This window comes from Parus major, chromosome 1 (assembly GCF_001522545.3).
Source record: "Parus major isolate Abel chromosome 1, Parus_major1.1, whole genome shotgun sequence".
Lineage (NCBI taxonomy): Eukaryota > Metazoa > Chordata > Aves > Passeriformes > Paridae > Parus > Parus major.
The window spans coordinates 93,625,874-93,641,530 of NC_031768.1; the positions used below are offsets into that span (position 1 = coordinate 93,625,874).

At 41.5% G+C, this 15,657-nt stretch overlaps 1 protein-coding gene across 2 annotated transcripts; it reads right to left on the reverse strand.

Moving 5' to 3' along the window:
- Nucleotides 1-5,648: 5,648 nt before the first annotated feature.
- On the reverse strand, nt 5,649-15,336 carry SFT2D2 (SFT2 domain containing 2). Of its 2 annotated transcripts, XM_015639419.3 has the most exons (8): nt 15,202-15,336; nt 14,808-14,894; nt 14,405-14,490; nt 13,241-13,322; nt 11,113-11,148; nt 10,836-10,894; nt 10,068-10,097; nt 5,649-9,906 (listed from the first exon to the last, which is right to left on the reverse strand). In XM_015639419.3, the coding sequence occupies exons 1-8, from the start codon at nt 15,262-15,264 to the stop codon at nt 9,867-9,869; spliced, it is 483 nt and encodes a 160-aa protein (XP_015494905.1). In that variant the 5' UTR covers nt 15,265-15,336; the 3' UTR covers nt 5,649-9,866. The 2 variants fall into 2 exon arrangements, with proteins under 2 accessions (XP_015494905.1, XP_015494913.1); XM_015639427.3 differs by lacking the exon at nt 10,836-10,894.
- Nucleotides 15,337-15,657: the final 321 nt, after the last annotated feature.

The window sequence follows — 15,657 nt, forward strand, 5'->3', positions numbered from 1 at the left end:
TACTAAAATTTGTATCCTGCCCAGTAAAAAAATGCACTTTCAGATCTCAGAAGTGGGTAACACTTGTGTGCGTATGGTTATCACTCATACAAGGTGTCTGATTCTTGAAAGTCTAGTGTCCAGAGGAAAAAATAAACCACAAATCTAACAACTTAAAATACCTGACTTTCACAGTTTGAATTTTAGTAACTGTTACCATAGCTCAGGACACCTGAAACCACAGCATTTTCCAAAATGAGAGTAGTTACCTGTGGCTGGTTAGTGGGAATGGCCCAATTGCTATTTTCAGCATGGAGAAGGTTGTTTCAGCTCCTGTTCAGCCTAAGAGCAATTTCTGTTGCGTGTAGCAGAAGGCAGAGTTTGCCACTGACACATCTTTCCAATCTAAAAGAATTAGCCAAAGAAATAATAAGTTTACAAGTATGCAAGCACATGTTCAGCTGCATGTACTTGGGCCTGAGATTTTACTTTAAGACACTTCCAGATTCTGTGAATGAAGCTTCTTTGTGCACTGTTTCACTCAGCTGCCATGGGAGAGGGCTGCAGAACAGAAAGCAGATAGACTCAGAGTCACAGTTGTTTGTTTATTGTTGGCTTTTCATTTAACAAAAATATTACATGTGGAAATTTACTTTGAATATTCAGCCTGTTTTAGGAGAAGTGAGAGACACCCTCTAATCTTCTGTCTCTCCATCCACCTAAGCAGCAACTTGGAATGCTTTCCAAGCAACCATTCTTTCTCCTACTTTCTTGCAAGATTAGTATTTCCAAGTCTACAGGTGCTGAAACAGAGGCCCAAACAGATTAATGTCACTGGCTGTAGGTATTGCCAGGGCATGGAGAACAATCCATTCTCAGATGTGGCTTATTTCTTCGACTGGAAGTTAAATTTCCCTGAACCTGACATTTGAAGAAAAAGTAGCTGTACTTAGAGAGAAGCACAGTAAATGTTCCTGGTGACTGACAGCCAGTGCCAGGGCCAAAGGACAGAAGACTGTTTATTGCCCCTCTAGCACTTGTCACCCATTTAATTAGACAAGCAAATCAGTGGGCACAGCAGAAGGAGCAGAAAATGCCCTTACAAAACCTGCAAATTTGTAAGCTTTCCCTGAAACACAGCTGGGAGAGCTGAGCACTTCCAAGCAGGGATCAGACTCCTTGTGGCACACAGACAGAACTAGCTCAAAACACAAGCACAACATTTACAATCATCTCCAATTTATTAAAAATAATTTAACAACTCATATTTTAAATGAAGCAACGAGGACTGGGGAGAGCAGTGAAAGAACAATCAGAACAATCCTTCAATACTTATTTAACTTCACTTACCAAGTTACAGCAGAAAAAAGCAAGGGGTTATTTTTGACTTTCTAATTACGCTTGTTCTTAAATGCCCCTGGCTGCCAGCTGGTGAGGTACACAGAAAGAAGGGGGGAAAAAAGCAAACAAGAAAAAAGGTAATTAAAGAGGGCTTTCTTGCCTTGACATTGGATAGCTGTTTTTTGGCCTTTAGCTGTATGTTTCCAAAGAAAAGGCAGCCTTTCATCATCAGATGAAATTGCAGAAAATAAGACTCACTCTTTCCATCTCCAAAGCTCCCAGAGCACCATTCAACCAACCCCCCTCTGAACACTGAGTCCCAACAGCACCGGGAAATGTAACCTCCATCACCATGACACTCCCAGGAAATCAACACCTATCAACTACCACGGAATAATTAAGAATGGATAAAAAGACAGCTGCTTTCCTTCTGTTTTTTAATCATGTATCCAGCCCCTTAAGAGATTGCTAGGCTAGAGGAGACTTAAAGAAGATTAGCCTTTTCATTAATGTGGGGGTGGGGGGACAGTTTCAATAACTTCCCCAGGGTATGTTTTTAGCAGCTAGGCAAGCAGCGTGTTCAAGTGGTACCTCCCTGTCTGGTGTTGTAACTGAGATTACACTGAGATTAATTTTGAACCCAAGGACCAGGGAAGGCTTTCCACAACAATCTTTCTGCTTTTTAAAATGAGAAGGAAGAAAGCAAACAAACAAACCCAAAGAAAAAAAACTAAATGTAGTGTGATGGGTTGACCCTGTATAGGTGCCAGGTACCTGCCAAAGGGTGGGTGCTGCTCTGTCTCTCCCATCCTCTGCCCTCTTCAGCAGGGACAGAGAAAATATTTCAAATGGCTCATGGGTTGAAATAAGGACAGGGAGAGATCACTCACCAGGTACCATCATGGGCAAAACAGGCTTGACTTGGGGAGATTAGTTTAATTTATTACCAATGAAAACTGAGTAAGCTAGTAAGAAATAAAGCCTAAATGTTAAAATCCCTTCCCTGCACCCCTCATTTCTTCCCAGGCCTGACTTCCCTCCTGATTTTCTCTTCCTCCTCCCTTCCACCTTCTCAGGGGAAGGACTCCTCACACTCTTCCCCTGCTCCAGCACAGGATTCCTCCTATGGAAAACAACCCTCCATGAACTTCTCCGCCAGCCCTTCCCACAGTTTTTTACATGGTGCTCTAGCACGGGTCACTTCCATGAGGTGCAATCCTTCAGGAACAGGCTGCTGCAGCGTGGGTCCTCTGTGGGGTCACAAGTCCTGCCAGCAAACCTGCTCCAGTGTGGGTTCCTCTGTCCAGGAGTCTGCTCCAGCTTGGGCTTCCCACAAATCCCAGCCTCCTATGGGCATCCATCTGCTCTGGCAGGTGGGTCTCTGCAGCATCCCCACGGACCTCCACGAGCTGCAGGGCACAGCTGCCTCACCACACTCAGCACCATGGGCTGCAGGGGAATCTCTGCTCAGGTACCTGGAGCACCTCCTGCCGCTCCTTCTCCACTGACCTTGGTGTCTGCAGGTCTGCTTCTCTCACACATTCTCTCCCATCTCTTTGGATGTGTTAGTGCAAGGGGTTTTTCTCCTCAAATACGTTATCCCAGAGGCACTCTTGCTGTTGGGCTCAGCCTTGGCCAGCAGCAGACTCATCTTGGAACCAGCTGGCCTTGGCTCTATCAACCTATAGGAAGCTTCTGGCAGCTCCTCAGGGAAGCCACCCCTGTAGCCCCCTCACCAAAACATTGATAGCAAACCAAGTATATGCAGTCAGGCTGGTGATTAATGTAAGTTAGTTTATTTTAAACAATAACTATACTTTTCCCTAATTTGTTTCTTTCTACTTGAAGACCTTCAGTGACGTCTTCAGACATGAATTATCACCTGGAGGAAGAAACTATTACTGGTCCCGTCTTTAAGATCAGAAAATAATTTAAAAAGTAAGAGATTCTAAGGAGAGCTTAAAGTCCTGCTTACATCTCAGAACAAAAGTAATACATTCAGTGTTTACTGAGCAAACCAAACATGCACTTTTGACCTGGATGCGTAGGTTAAAGCTTTCTGCTAACAATGAGGGTTAACAAGTTGCAAATATAACTCCATTTAAGCAGTTGATTCTCTCAAAAGTGATGAGCCTGACACATCCTGTTACACAAACAGAAACCACAGGAGCATATGCCCATGATAAAATACTTTCTTTTCACACCACATATTGCATCATAGAATGGTTTGGGTTGGAAGAGACCTTCAAGATCATCTTTCTCCAGCCCCCCTGCCATGGGCAGCTACACCTTCTGCTAGACCAGGTTGCTCAGAGCCCCATCCAGCCTGGCCTTGAACATTTCCAGGGATGGGGCATCCACAGCTTCTCTGGGAAATCGGTTCCTGTGTCTCACAATAAAGGATTTCTTACAAATCCTTAATCTAAACCTCCCTTCTTCCAGTATGAAGCTGTTCACCCTTGTCCTGTCACTATGTGCCCTTGTACAAAGCCCCTCTCCAGCTTTCAGTATTTCCCCAGGTTTTAGGGCATGACAGCCCCTCAGAGCTGCAATGAAATCTCACTGACCAGGTGACACTCTCATTGTACCGTTTTTCCACTACACCCATGTTACTCCACACTTATCCCCACGGAGGTTTTGAAGCACGAATTCTCGGGAATAACTTCTCTTAGAGATGCCACAAGGGAACGCAAGAGAAACTTAAAAGGGTTTCAACCAGGCTAACTTAAAATAGCAATCCCAAAGATTGGCAGCTTAGATAGACTATTCCATCTCTAATTCACCAGCAGCTTTCATCTGGAAAGTGAGAAAAACAGAATTTTTTCCCCTTTAGGACTCTCCAGCACTTCATGGCTGGGCAGCTACAATCCTGTACCCCCACACATATTGAGCTCAACAGCAAAGGTGCAAGCAAGGGATGGAAATAACTATCAACCCCCCACCTTTGAATGGCTCACATCCATGAAATACCTTCTCTTGCAAATCAGACCTTGGGGAAGGAGAAGGGAAAGGGGCAGACATTACAGCAGCTTTCCAAGAGTCTTGTCACTGTATTTGAATGCTGGTGACTTTGCAAGATAATAGGATTCAGGTCTAGATGCTGTAGCACAACTGGGAAACCCTTTCAGAGAATTTCTAAGGAGCAAGTTCATTAATCACCAGAATGCGCTTTAGGGCAGCTGATTGCTGTTTAGGGATTTCAGATGAAGATTTCACATTTATTTAATCATTCAAGTATTAAGACCTCAGCATGAGTCTGAAGTGGCAAAGTTCAACAGCTTTGTGGTTATGCAGGAGGCCGAGTTAGGCAAGCAAAACACCTCTAAGCTATTAGACAGGGAAAGGATTTATTGCCCTTTGAGGAATCACAGTTGTCTTGATATGACACAGACGTATCCAGCTTTCCTGACATTCCTGGGACACTAACCTTTTCAAAAAGATAAAATGCAAACCCCTAGGTTTCTACACTACAGAAGGCTGCTGCTTGTATTCCAAACACAACTTTGGAGTTTCCTGTAGGACAGAAATTTCAGTTGTGTCAGCTGCAAGAGAGCTTGCTTAGAAGAACAATCAAAAAACCATGAAAAAAAGATAATTGAAAACTTAACACAGTCTCCCACAGCACACAAGTCTCACCACCACCCCTGCAGACAGGAAAAAAAAACGCCTGCCTGTCAATTAGGAGAAAGTGTAACATAGCCTGAACAGCCTGATGCACACCAAGCCTTGACACTCTGCCATAGAATATTAAACCTTTGGATGCATAGCAGGCACACACTTAAACAGACCAGCTTTTTGAAAGTTAAAATAAATAAAATAATTGCCTCTAATTACTTTTAACACACCTTCATAGATTACTGATATTTTACTTCATTTACATTTTATTGAGTGTACATCAGCAGTAAGGACATATTTATTTCAGAGGTAGGTTGTTTCCTGTTGTCTTTGCTGACAGAATAGCACCAGGCATTATTTTCTCTGTAGTATGGACTAAGGACAGCTTGTTGGCTTACCTAAGTTGACTCTAGAGGTCAGTAAATAAGAAGCAATAAAAATATCATCCTCACCTTAACAACTCCACTCTTGACAACCAGCTGTCTAGGTGCCTGCAACTGCTAGGTGAAGCTGCTGCAAAACATTGGTGACTCAAAAACTCCCCCCAGCTGTACAAGTTGTGTGCACAGCAAAGGAAGTGAGGACAGGACAATAATTTAAAAAAAAAACCAAACACAAAAACAAAAGGAAACAAACTACTCACAGCAATTTCAGCATCATCTGGAGAATCAGCATCATTTAAAAAAACATAGGAACATTAACCGTAAGAACAATTCATTTAATGCAATGATAACTTTATTGAAGGAAATAAACAGCACTTGCAAGGGTTTCACTTCATTACAGAGAAAGTTTTAAGTCAGAAAAAGAGATCAAAGTAGAAATCAAACAGTGGAAAAACATAGAAAAAGCGCATCAGCAAACAGAATCAATAACGGTATAAAACATTGCAGAGAATTTCTGAGTTTGGTTTTTATTTTACAAAACAATTCCACAGCTGGTAAAAAAATTTAGTGGTAACATTATAGCGAGGCACATGGTTTTAAGACAATAAACCATTTGTGTGCTTTCCCTCCAAAATGGTCAGTAATTGCTATGGTTGTAAACATCAGTATTTAAGACAAATGTGTTTAAACATCCTCCTCAGTCTACAACAGCACAGTGATCTCAATTTCTTGAACATGTTTAAGTGCCAAAATGAAGCAAGAGCTGTTCTCAGGAAGTCAGAGGCACACACAGAGCCCAACACACTTTCCTTTCAAAAACACGGCTTCTGAAAAGAATTTCAACTTGTGGCAGAAAATTCTTCCTTGGTTTTTGTAACAACCCATGAACAATGTTATTACTATAAATACTAAATGAGAAGAAGTTGCTCACATCATCAGTGTAGAGCCATTTCATATAGTACCAGTATTAATAACAGACCTCATCATAAAACTGAGCAAAACCTTGAAGTAGTGAAAAAAAATCCCGTATTTCAATGTATAGAGTCTCATTATTTCTCTCCATTTCTCTTTCTAATATAGCTGGAAAGTCAGCTGATCCAGGATATACAAATTTCATGCTAGAACTGTATGCTAAGGCTGCTTGGTTGAGGTTACATTATCTGTACAGCAAAAAGTGAAAAAAAGTGGACAAATCAGTCAAGAGGCTGAGCAAAAAGCACTTTCTGTTGGAACACCAAATCCTACTGAGATGAGCATCCAACATCAAAGAAGTTTCCTTAGGGAAGTCAGCCTTGAGTTAAGTCCAGTAGGCAACTGAGCAAGGACTTTGGGAAGGAAGGAGCTTTGCAATTCAAACCACAAACTCTATTTGCAGTAGAGCACACACAACCAACATTCCTGCCCTCAAAGACAGTGAGATGGAAAGCTTCAGGAATACCCACCGTGCTTCCTGCCAAGCAGATAACCAAAGCTGATGACAGCAAAAAGTAACACAAAGTAGGTTTAATGACCAAAAAAAATTGTATAATGTTATCATCTAATTCAGATTGAAAACTACTCAAAGGGAATATTCATACAGTTTATTCCCCAGTTATGTAAAAATCATATAAAATAAAGTACTTCAGTGACAAAGTAATTTCTTCTGCTGTTATACTTGTCAACAGCCTCACTACTACTACTTAAAAGTGAGTAAGAATCTAAAGAGTTTTGTTCTGAGAGTTATTTTAAATCAAAACTGCTGTAGATGAAGCGACAAACCCTGAGTAGGTTTCACTTATTGGCAAGAATATGGCAAGTCTCTCCTCCTGTCTGATGTCCCCAGGAACACAAGAAGAATACAACACCAAAGGGCAACACAAACCCCAGTGGCACTCTTGTGATCCTTGAGTCCTTGCCATCTCCCCTTGGCTTCCCTTCCTCTAAGGGCACAATTGCTTAGCCTCACGTGCTGTGCAGTCAAATGAAGATTTGTTCTTTTCTCTTCCTGAATAAAAGGCTGTGAAGCTGGAATTACAGTTTTAAACTGAGAGGAAAGGGGGAAAGAACAAAAATCCATTTATGTGCTATCTACTGGTATTTTCATAGATTTCCTACTTCTAATTGGCTATGTTTACAAGAGCCAACAAAAAGGTTCTGGTTAGCTACTCTGCACATTGGAAAACTAGCATTCACCATACCCAACTGTACTGTTCTTCCAGAAGAACTGCCAGGGAGTCAGGCTACCAGAACCCTGCCCAAGCTAGCCAAGGAATAAGCAAAAGGCTTTTACTCCTTACTCCTGATCTGAAGTAATCAAAAAAAGAATCCCAAAAGTCAAATTCTGCTCCTGTTGCTGCACAACCTGGAATGATGATCGGAGTTAACATAACTGAGCTAGAGAGGGGAAGGAAAAACAATGGATACTGTGCTTGTAGCTTTTTCCAGGGAAATTCAGAGATGCTGAAATTAAAGGAATATTGGAATGTAAAAGGCATTAGGGTTACATTTCTATTTCCCTTATACAAAGGAATTCTGTAAACATTATGAAAGGCCTACGAAAAGACTGGCATAGATCCTTTGACAGATGTAAATTAGGTTTTGAACTTGCTCCCGGATAAAAAAAGACACACATCAGTTTAGACACTTGTCTTAGATCAGCCAGGGAAAACAAGGATCAGTCTTCTTTAATTACCAGTCTCTCTTGAGCATTTAAGCAAATCTTTTCAAGAAGAGTAATAGTCAACACATTTATTTCAACACTAACATCTAAATCCTGGGAGATAAAAAATGCGCCAGGACATAGCACTTGAATCTGCGTAACTGATTCATCCCAACATCAGTGCCATCAGTGCCAAGGTGGCATTTTTCATTTAAATGCCTTTGCAACAGTAATTCTGGCAAGTAATGCTTGTCAAAAATCTCCCTTTGATACCATCTGCAAAAGGGGATCTTTAATATTTTTTTTTTAGAGGATCCTTACAGGTAGGTGGTACTGAGCTTTATAAATTATCAGAAGGACATCTGAATTTAAGATTTTGGATTAATTAATTTCTTAGTAGCTTTCTGGAAGCCATAGAGCTATTTGCCTTCACTGTGAGCTTAGACTGTACAGCCAAGTAGATCTAGGTTTTTACTACATCAAAATCTTTGTGGTTCAAGTCAGGGATACACTTGCCATGCAAACACAATGCTCTTAAACAACTAAACTCTTGGTAGATTGAGGAAAAGATGCTTCAGTTCCCACTAGAGTACACTGGGAAGCCATCACCTTAAACAATGGCTCCAGCAAGAGAGTTTGGTAAAAAGAAAGGGGAAAACAGTTAAACACCATCTCACACAGCAGAGAATCTGCTCAGATATTAAACTGACCACTGCAATGCTGTGGGAGTGAATGATTATCTGTAGCACAGAAGATAAAGAGTGCAGAGTAGCCCAGGAATTTGGAAACAGACTGCTCAGCACTTGTTTGGAGCTAGCAGCAGGATTGTTTCACACTTTCCTTGCTACCACAGGCAATAAAACATTGTGCTTTCTCCTCTATGCAGAGAAGTTCACTGGTGTGTGCTAGAGTTTTAGCAGAAAGAAAACTGATTCCACTTACAAAGAAACAAACAGAAATGTTGGAATTTAACTTAGTTCAGAGGAAAGCATCTTCTCCCTGACCCAGGCTGCTTAAAAACAACAGCCCACTTCTACCTTATGACAGTTTGTCTTTTGAGAAAGGACATACATAAATTCTTTTTTTGTTTGCCTACCATGCCCTTTGCATTGCTCTTATGCTACAGCTGGAGGACAAGAGAAACATCTCACTTTCTGTGAAAAATATCAGCTTCCTACCTTGCAGTCATGACAAAGGAAAAGTTCTCAGGTTCCTGGTAGCTGAAAACATCAATGGACCTTATTTTACAAGTGCTTTTCCAACAGAAACAAGTTTTTTCAGATGAAAATGTCCCTTTCATGTAATTTAAGGGAAGACTATCAGTATAGACTGAGAATTAAATACTTCATTGAAGATGCAAACATTTCATGATTAGTCCACAGCTATGTTTGCTTTTAGAATTACATCTTTCAGATGTCTCATAAATCTAAAATTTTGCAAGAGAGACAGGAAAAGAAAGAATACCAATAATTCCATTACCCAAGGCAAACAGTGCAATGATTAAGTGACACAAAGCTATTCAAAAATCTCCCAAGTGGCTGGTAAGAAATCAGTTTTCAACTCTAGAACTGGCACCCTAAGCTCTTTACTTTACAGACTTCACACATTACTTTGGAACTTCTGCAAAACCAAATGCATGAATTTATGCAAGAATCACCATAACAAATTGTGGACCTCTGCCCAGTTCTTCTGTCAGGCTGAATTTCATTTGATCACAAGCCCCCTGTCCCACAGACACCACTGCTTACAAACCCAAGCAACTGCAGACGCTGGGTGTAACACAAGGAGCTCCTAACAAGCAGCTGAAAGGCACGTGTTCAAAACAGAAGTAGGAAACTACACAACACAGTGATCTCAACACAGTTCCATCTAGAACTTCCTAGAACTTTGTGAGGCATCCAGTATTCCTGTTAGGACAGGCAGACTGAAACACATTTCTTCACAGCATCCCTACAGGCAGGAGAAAGAAAAAAACACAAGAGAATCAGAGTCCCCTCAGTTGCATTATTTAATAAGAGTCATTCTGTGCTCCTATCCCACTGACACTGAGAACAATTTTCTGTGTGATTAAACCTCAAAATGACAAAGAGTAAGAGTGTTGGGAAGCTTACCTTGCATATGGTATGAAGGAAATGCTGTACCTAAGAAGAAAGATTTTGAAAGTTACTTTTCACATCAGATTTTATTAGTCACAAACAAGAACAACCCCTCTGATATTCTAAACTGCAAGTTACATAGCCAAAAGGAAGCTGTGAGTTTGTGAGTAACAGGAAAGAGTATCATTGAAAGCCATCCTAGCCCAACCAGAGTATGAAACACTATGGCAAAATAGAGGGGGATGTTGTGGAAGCATTTTAAACACAGCTCTCCTGCATCCAGTATCCTTCATGGTCCAACACCTACAGGTAGGCAAGATTAGTGTTGAGGGCTGGCTACATGTCCATATCAGTTTGTGCACTCCTTTGGTGACCTTGCACAGGCCATGTGTTAACATGAAGAACACTGACAACTTGATTGGCATAAACAGAGCTCTGAATGAAACAAATTCAGGACAGGGTAAAAGAGGAATAGCAGACAGCAGGCAACAAATAGATTTAAAAGGGAAAGAAAAAAAACAAGCTCAGTTCAAGCCCAGAGAAATCAAATGAACTTTCACTAGAAATGGAGCCCTGAGCTCTATCTCCAAAGCCTCTGTAGTGGTGTGAGAAACCAAGAAGTAGGAAAAGGTCAGCTCCTCACTGATGCATTTTCTAGAATCTAAGGGACTGAAAAGGTGAAAATTTTCCTTCCACCCAACTCGACATCAAAATCCACTCACAATTCAGCTACTGATGTCAGGTTCAACAGAAAGTGGAGTGTGTAGGGAGGAAATCACTCACCATGCCATTGCAAAAAACTGTAAGATACAGAAAAGCAGTGCAAGTCCCGCCTTGCGCCACTGGAGGGAGAGGAGAGGGGACGGGGGAAGAAACACAGCACAGACAACAGTGTAAGAATTTAACTTTTAAAATACTATATTCTTATAAATATATATAATATATTATTATATGATATATTTTTATATTATATATTTTATCTTATATATTATATATTACATATTATATATACAGCTATATTAACTACAGTTATATATACATACAGGACTCCAGTACTCACCCAGAAAGCAGAACACAGTGTTAGTATGAGGCACAACTAGAAGAAAACAAATTATTTTAATTAAAAATAGAATTAATTCCAGTTTCTATAAATATTGCAACAATGTAATGGGGTCCTTCACAGAGAAAGAAATTAATAACATCATTTCACAGTTTTATTTAATTCTGCACTATAGGAGTTCCTTGTATTTAAAAGTTCCTTGTATTTAAAATGTTCTTGCTATTATATTTCTGAAGTGAATTAAAGCAATCAGGAAACATCATCTTGGTATCTCCAGAAAGTGATTTTATGGCTGCAAAGGAGCAAGAGGAACAGGTTCCTGCAGCTCTTTTGCAGGTCTCTACGCCATCCCACACACTTACACTTCTTGGGAACACATACCACATTTCACCATTTTGTAAGACCTTTCAAATACTTTTCAGTTACCTCTCTTAGTCCTTCTGCTTCTGCACAGTTCCTGATGATTACATGGTTACCACAGCATTGAAGTTATGTCATTATTTAAAAGCTCACCAATTAAAACTATGCTACACTTTCAAGAACTTTGGGCTGTTGCTTAGTAGCTCTCCTGTGTATATATTTAAGTAAGGCCTAGTCATTCAAACAAACCCTTTTTCTGTTTTCACTATGTGCACTGTGTCTCTCTTTCTTTACTACAGGTAAAATCTTGGAGGGTAGTAGGATTATTTTCTGCTTTAATCCTCAGTTTTAACAGAAGCCTCCTATTAGTTTTCAATTTAAGATATGACAGCTCATTTGTATATGATAAGATGCTGATAATTCATCTTCTTCATCAGCACCTAACAGCCTTTACATGTACACATGTACATGGTACACATGTACCACTGTGCTACTAGAGATTATAATGTACATCCTTCTACTAGAATAGAAAAAAAACAACTATATAGTACTGCATATTTAAACACTAAGACATGCATTGCCAAAGAAGTCATACACTTGAGTTCAACCAGTACTGACAATAAATGCAGCTCTCCCATTACTTTTAAGGTGGTGATTTGTATAGTGGTCTAAATACTGCATCATGCATCTAATGGCAGGCTTTATCCCAGTGAAAACACATTCCAGGAATTCTCCTGGCTCCAGGCATCCTGAATGCATACAAACACAAACACAAACACACAAACACACACACACACACACACACACACACTAGCTTCTTGCTTGGATCTGCAAGCATACACAGACAATTTCTCAAGCTCTGCAGTATCTCTGCATGTGCAAAGAGAAATTGAAAAGTGCTGATGCCAAACAAACACTGATGACATTCAGATTAAAAATGGGAGGTTCATGCAAGTTAAAGCACCTTTCAACTTTCTGACTTGCCAGGAGAAGACAGGAAAGTTGCAGAGACAAAAAAAAACCCCGTGTACTTTAAAGAAAAGTCAATCTGAAACTTAGCAGTAACTTTCAGACACAGAAGCTCACACAACACAAGGCTTGCTGTAACTTCTATCTTCTGAAAATAAAATAATTCTAAGGATGACTCCACTGAATGTTGAATTTGCAATTTCAGTCAGTCATACAAGTTTCAAAACCTGAAGCTATCAGCCAGCTGGGATGATCCGTAATGCAAGGTGACCAAGACAGTTTCCTCAGCTGCTTTGTCATGAAGACATGATCTTATCAAGGTAGAAATACCTACACAGCTCTTTCAAGGCAGTCAGACAGAATATAAATGGACAAAATTATGCAAAGTAAAATATCCAGCAAAATCCAAAGGACAACTTAAAAAAAACTAGTTTCCCATCATTCACTTCTTAGGCAACACGTAAATATGATGCTGTGACCTCAAGTACCCTAAAAGAGCACATGCATGGTTCACACACACCAGTCACAGACCCTTAATGCTCATTTAGCAAAACAAGCTGGCTTCAGCTCAGTCTTGCCTAACAGAGAGGTGCTTTCTCCTTTTTTTTTTCCCTACACTTACCTTTCCACTACAGCAGATGTGCAGTGTTTGACATTTTAAGAAAATACAAAAAAAACCACTCACCAAAAAACCACTCCCAGACACATCCTGAGCCATAGCTGGATCAATGGGTATGGAAGGACTTCACAAGGAAAATTGTTGCCAGGTTTGTGTGAGTTAAAATCCTTGGATACTCACCAGCATAACAATAGTAGCGATCAAACGAGTAGGCTCAAACATCCGCTTCAGTTGTTTCATTGGTCCCATAAGAAACATAGTGCTGTGAAAAACAAGTCCAGATGAACACAGAAAAGAGAAAAGCAAAAGCAAAACTCTGTAAGATTAAGCAGTCTGCTGCCGTAGGGGCATCAATACCCTGTGTTGTTATGGTAATCAGTGCAGCATAACAAAAGAAATGGGATTATGCAATGAGACAAAATCCATTCCCTCTTTTCTTTGTGCAAGGTATTTACAATTTTATTCACATTTGTTCTATTCAAATTAACAGAAGCAGAATTATCAAGTTAGAAGCATAGTCCAAGGCCAGCTCCAATCAGATCATCCTTGACAGATGCTTTTCTAACCTGCTTTTCAAAAATGCTTTTTAAATCTGTTTCTCAAGAATACCATCCACAGAGGCTCTGCATGGATTGCCAGGTAATCCAGCTCAATTCCTCTACATAAAAGACTGTTTTCAGGCCTGGATCCGTTCTCTGATCCCTTACCAGATCTGCAGCCTCATTTAGAGCCCTGGTGATGGATACTGGATGAATTACACAAGGTGGAAGTTTTATCTAAAGTGATATTTCCGCCTCATATACTATATTATTTTTCCTTATTAGCATATTACTTCCAATTACATTATTTATGCTTTCTTGCGTCATGCTAAGTTTCCACAATCAGAAAGCTGTGCCTGTCACTGAATATGTAGGGCTTTGCTTCAAGAACCTCAATGGCCATGAAGTCTTACTACATATGCTTGCCCTGACAGACTGCCCAAACATATTCACCAAAACACACAGAACACTTCCAAATGCAAAATGGCAAAGAATTATTTTTATCTGGGGTAAGAGCATCCAACAAAATCAAAAAACCTCAACGCTCACAGCACGAGTGTTGTTCTTGTTTACTGATGAGCAACTTTTTTGAATGCATTACTAAGAACAATAAACAAATTAAACAATATTAAAATTTTCTTTACCATTTCAGATTGCTACAGAAACGATGTTCTGTAGAATTCAACAAGAAAATTATCTACAAAAGCAAATCTCTCACAAATGCAACAGTTTCTACCACTCGTGCACTATCATTCTGCTTTTGTTTCTCATCTGTATTAGGGAAATGATATATAAAGATGGTTACCTCCCAATAGATGCAATATTCCCCAGGGTATAAAACACTGCAAAGAGCACCAGCCCTTTCTTTGGTATCCATAGCAGACAACTACCCTAGAAAGGAACATTTAGAGAAAAGTGGGGGGGGAGAAATTAACAGGTTTAAAATTGAAACAAATATATATATCCAAGAAGTGTCAAGTCACAAAAGAAATCTTAGGAAGACTTCAAGCCAAACTGCAGAATTATGCATACGAAAGTAAATCGCATTTATTGTCATTCTTGTTAAGAGTCGGCATATTCCATCTAACTGGAACCGAGTCAAACGGCTCGGCAGACTCGGAAAAATCAAGCAACAGCACAGAGAGAGGCTGTAATTATCTGGGCTCCTGAAACTCAAATACTGGGGGGATCTGGCAAAACGTCCTTACCAAGATCGAGCACAGGCATCCGATGGCAAAACACGCAATGAAACCTTTCACTCGGGTGCCCCAACCTAACGAAGTCGCGTCGATAACCTGGAAACGAGGGGAAAAAACAAAAGCGAAACTTGTTTACTTGTAGCTCTTGCCTCCTACCGAGCGCGAAAACTTCCTCTCAGACTCGGCTCCGTGTCCTGCCCAGGCACCCTCCCGAGTGTCCCGCGGCAAGCGGGGGATGCCGAGCCCCGGGACGCGCGGGGCGGCGCTGGGGGAGCCCCCGCGGGACCGCCCGCCCGCCCACGCCACCGGCGTCTTCCCCGGGGCGCAGCTCCGCCACCGCCGAGCGCCCCGGGGAGGGGAGCTCGGGTCCCCCCGCCCGGGTCCCCCCGCCCGGGAGCGCTACCTCGGCCAGGCCGCTCGGCTCCTCCGCGTCGCGGCCGCTCAGCACCCGCTTCAGCTTGTCCATGGCTTCACAGCCCGCCCGGCCGGCCGGCCGGAACGCCCTGCCCTGCCCTGCCCTTCCCTTCCCTGCCCTTCCCTCCCCAGGGACTACCAGCCCCGGCAGGCACCGCGCCCACCTGCGCGCCGCAGGTAGGGGCAGGCCGGCGGGGCGGCGCGCAGGCTGCCGGGGGATGTAGTCCGGATGTGGATGGATCCTCTCTCCCGCCAGCACTTCCCAATCCATCACTTGGCAGTAGCCAAACTCATTTTATAGTCACAGTGAGGTTTCATTTTAATCCCACGACTATGGCTCTTCTCCCGCTCACTTTATTTTCGTAATGAGCCGAACAGTCTCCTGCCAGACAAAGGTATGTGGATACAATGTCTTACTAGCAGCCAAAATTCAGCAGCACAGGTA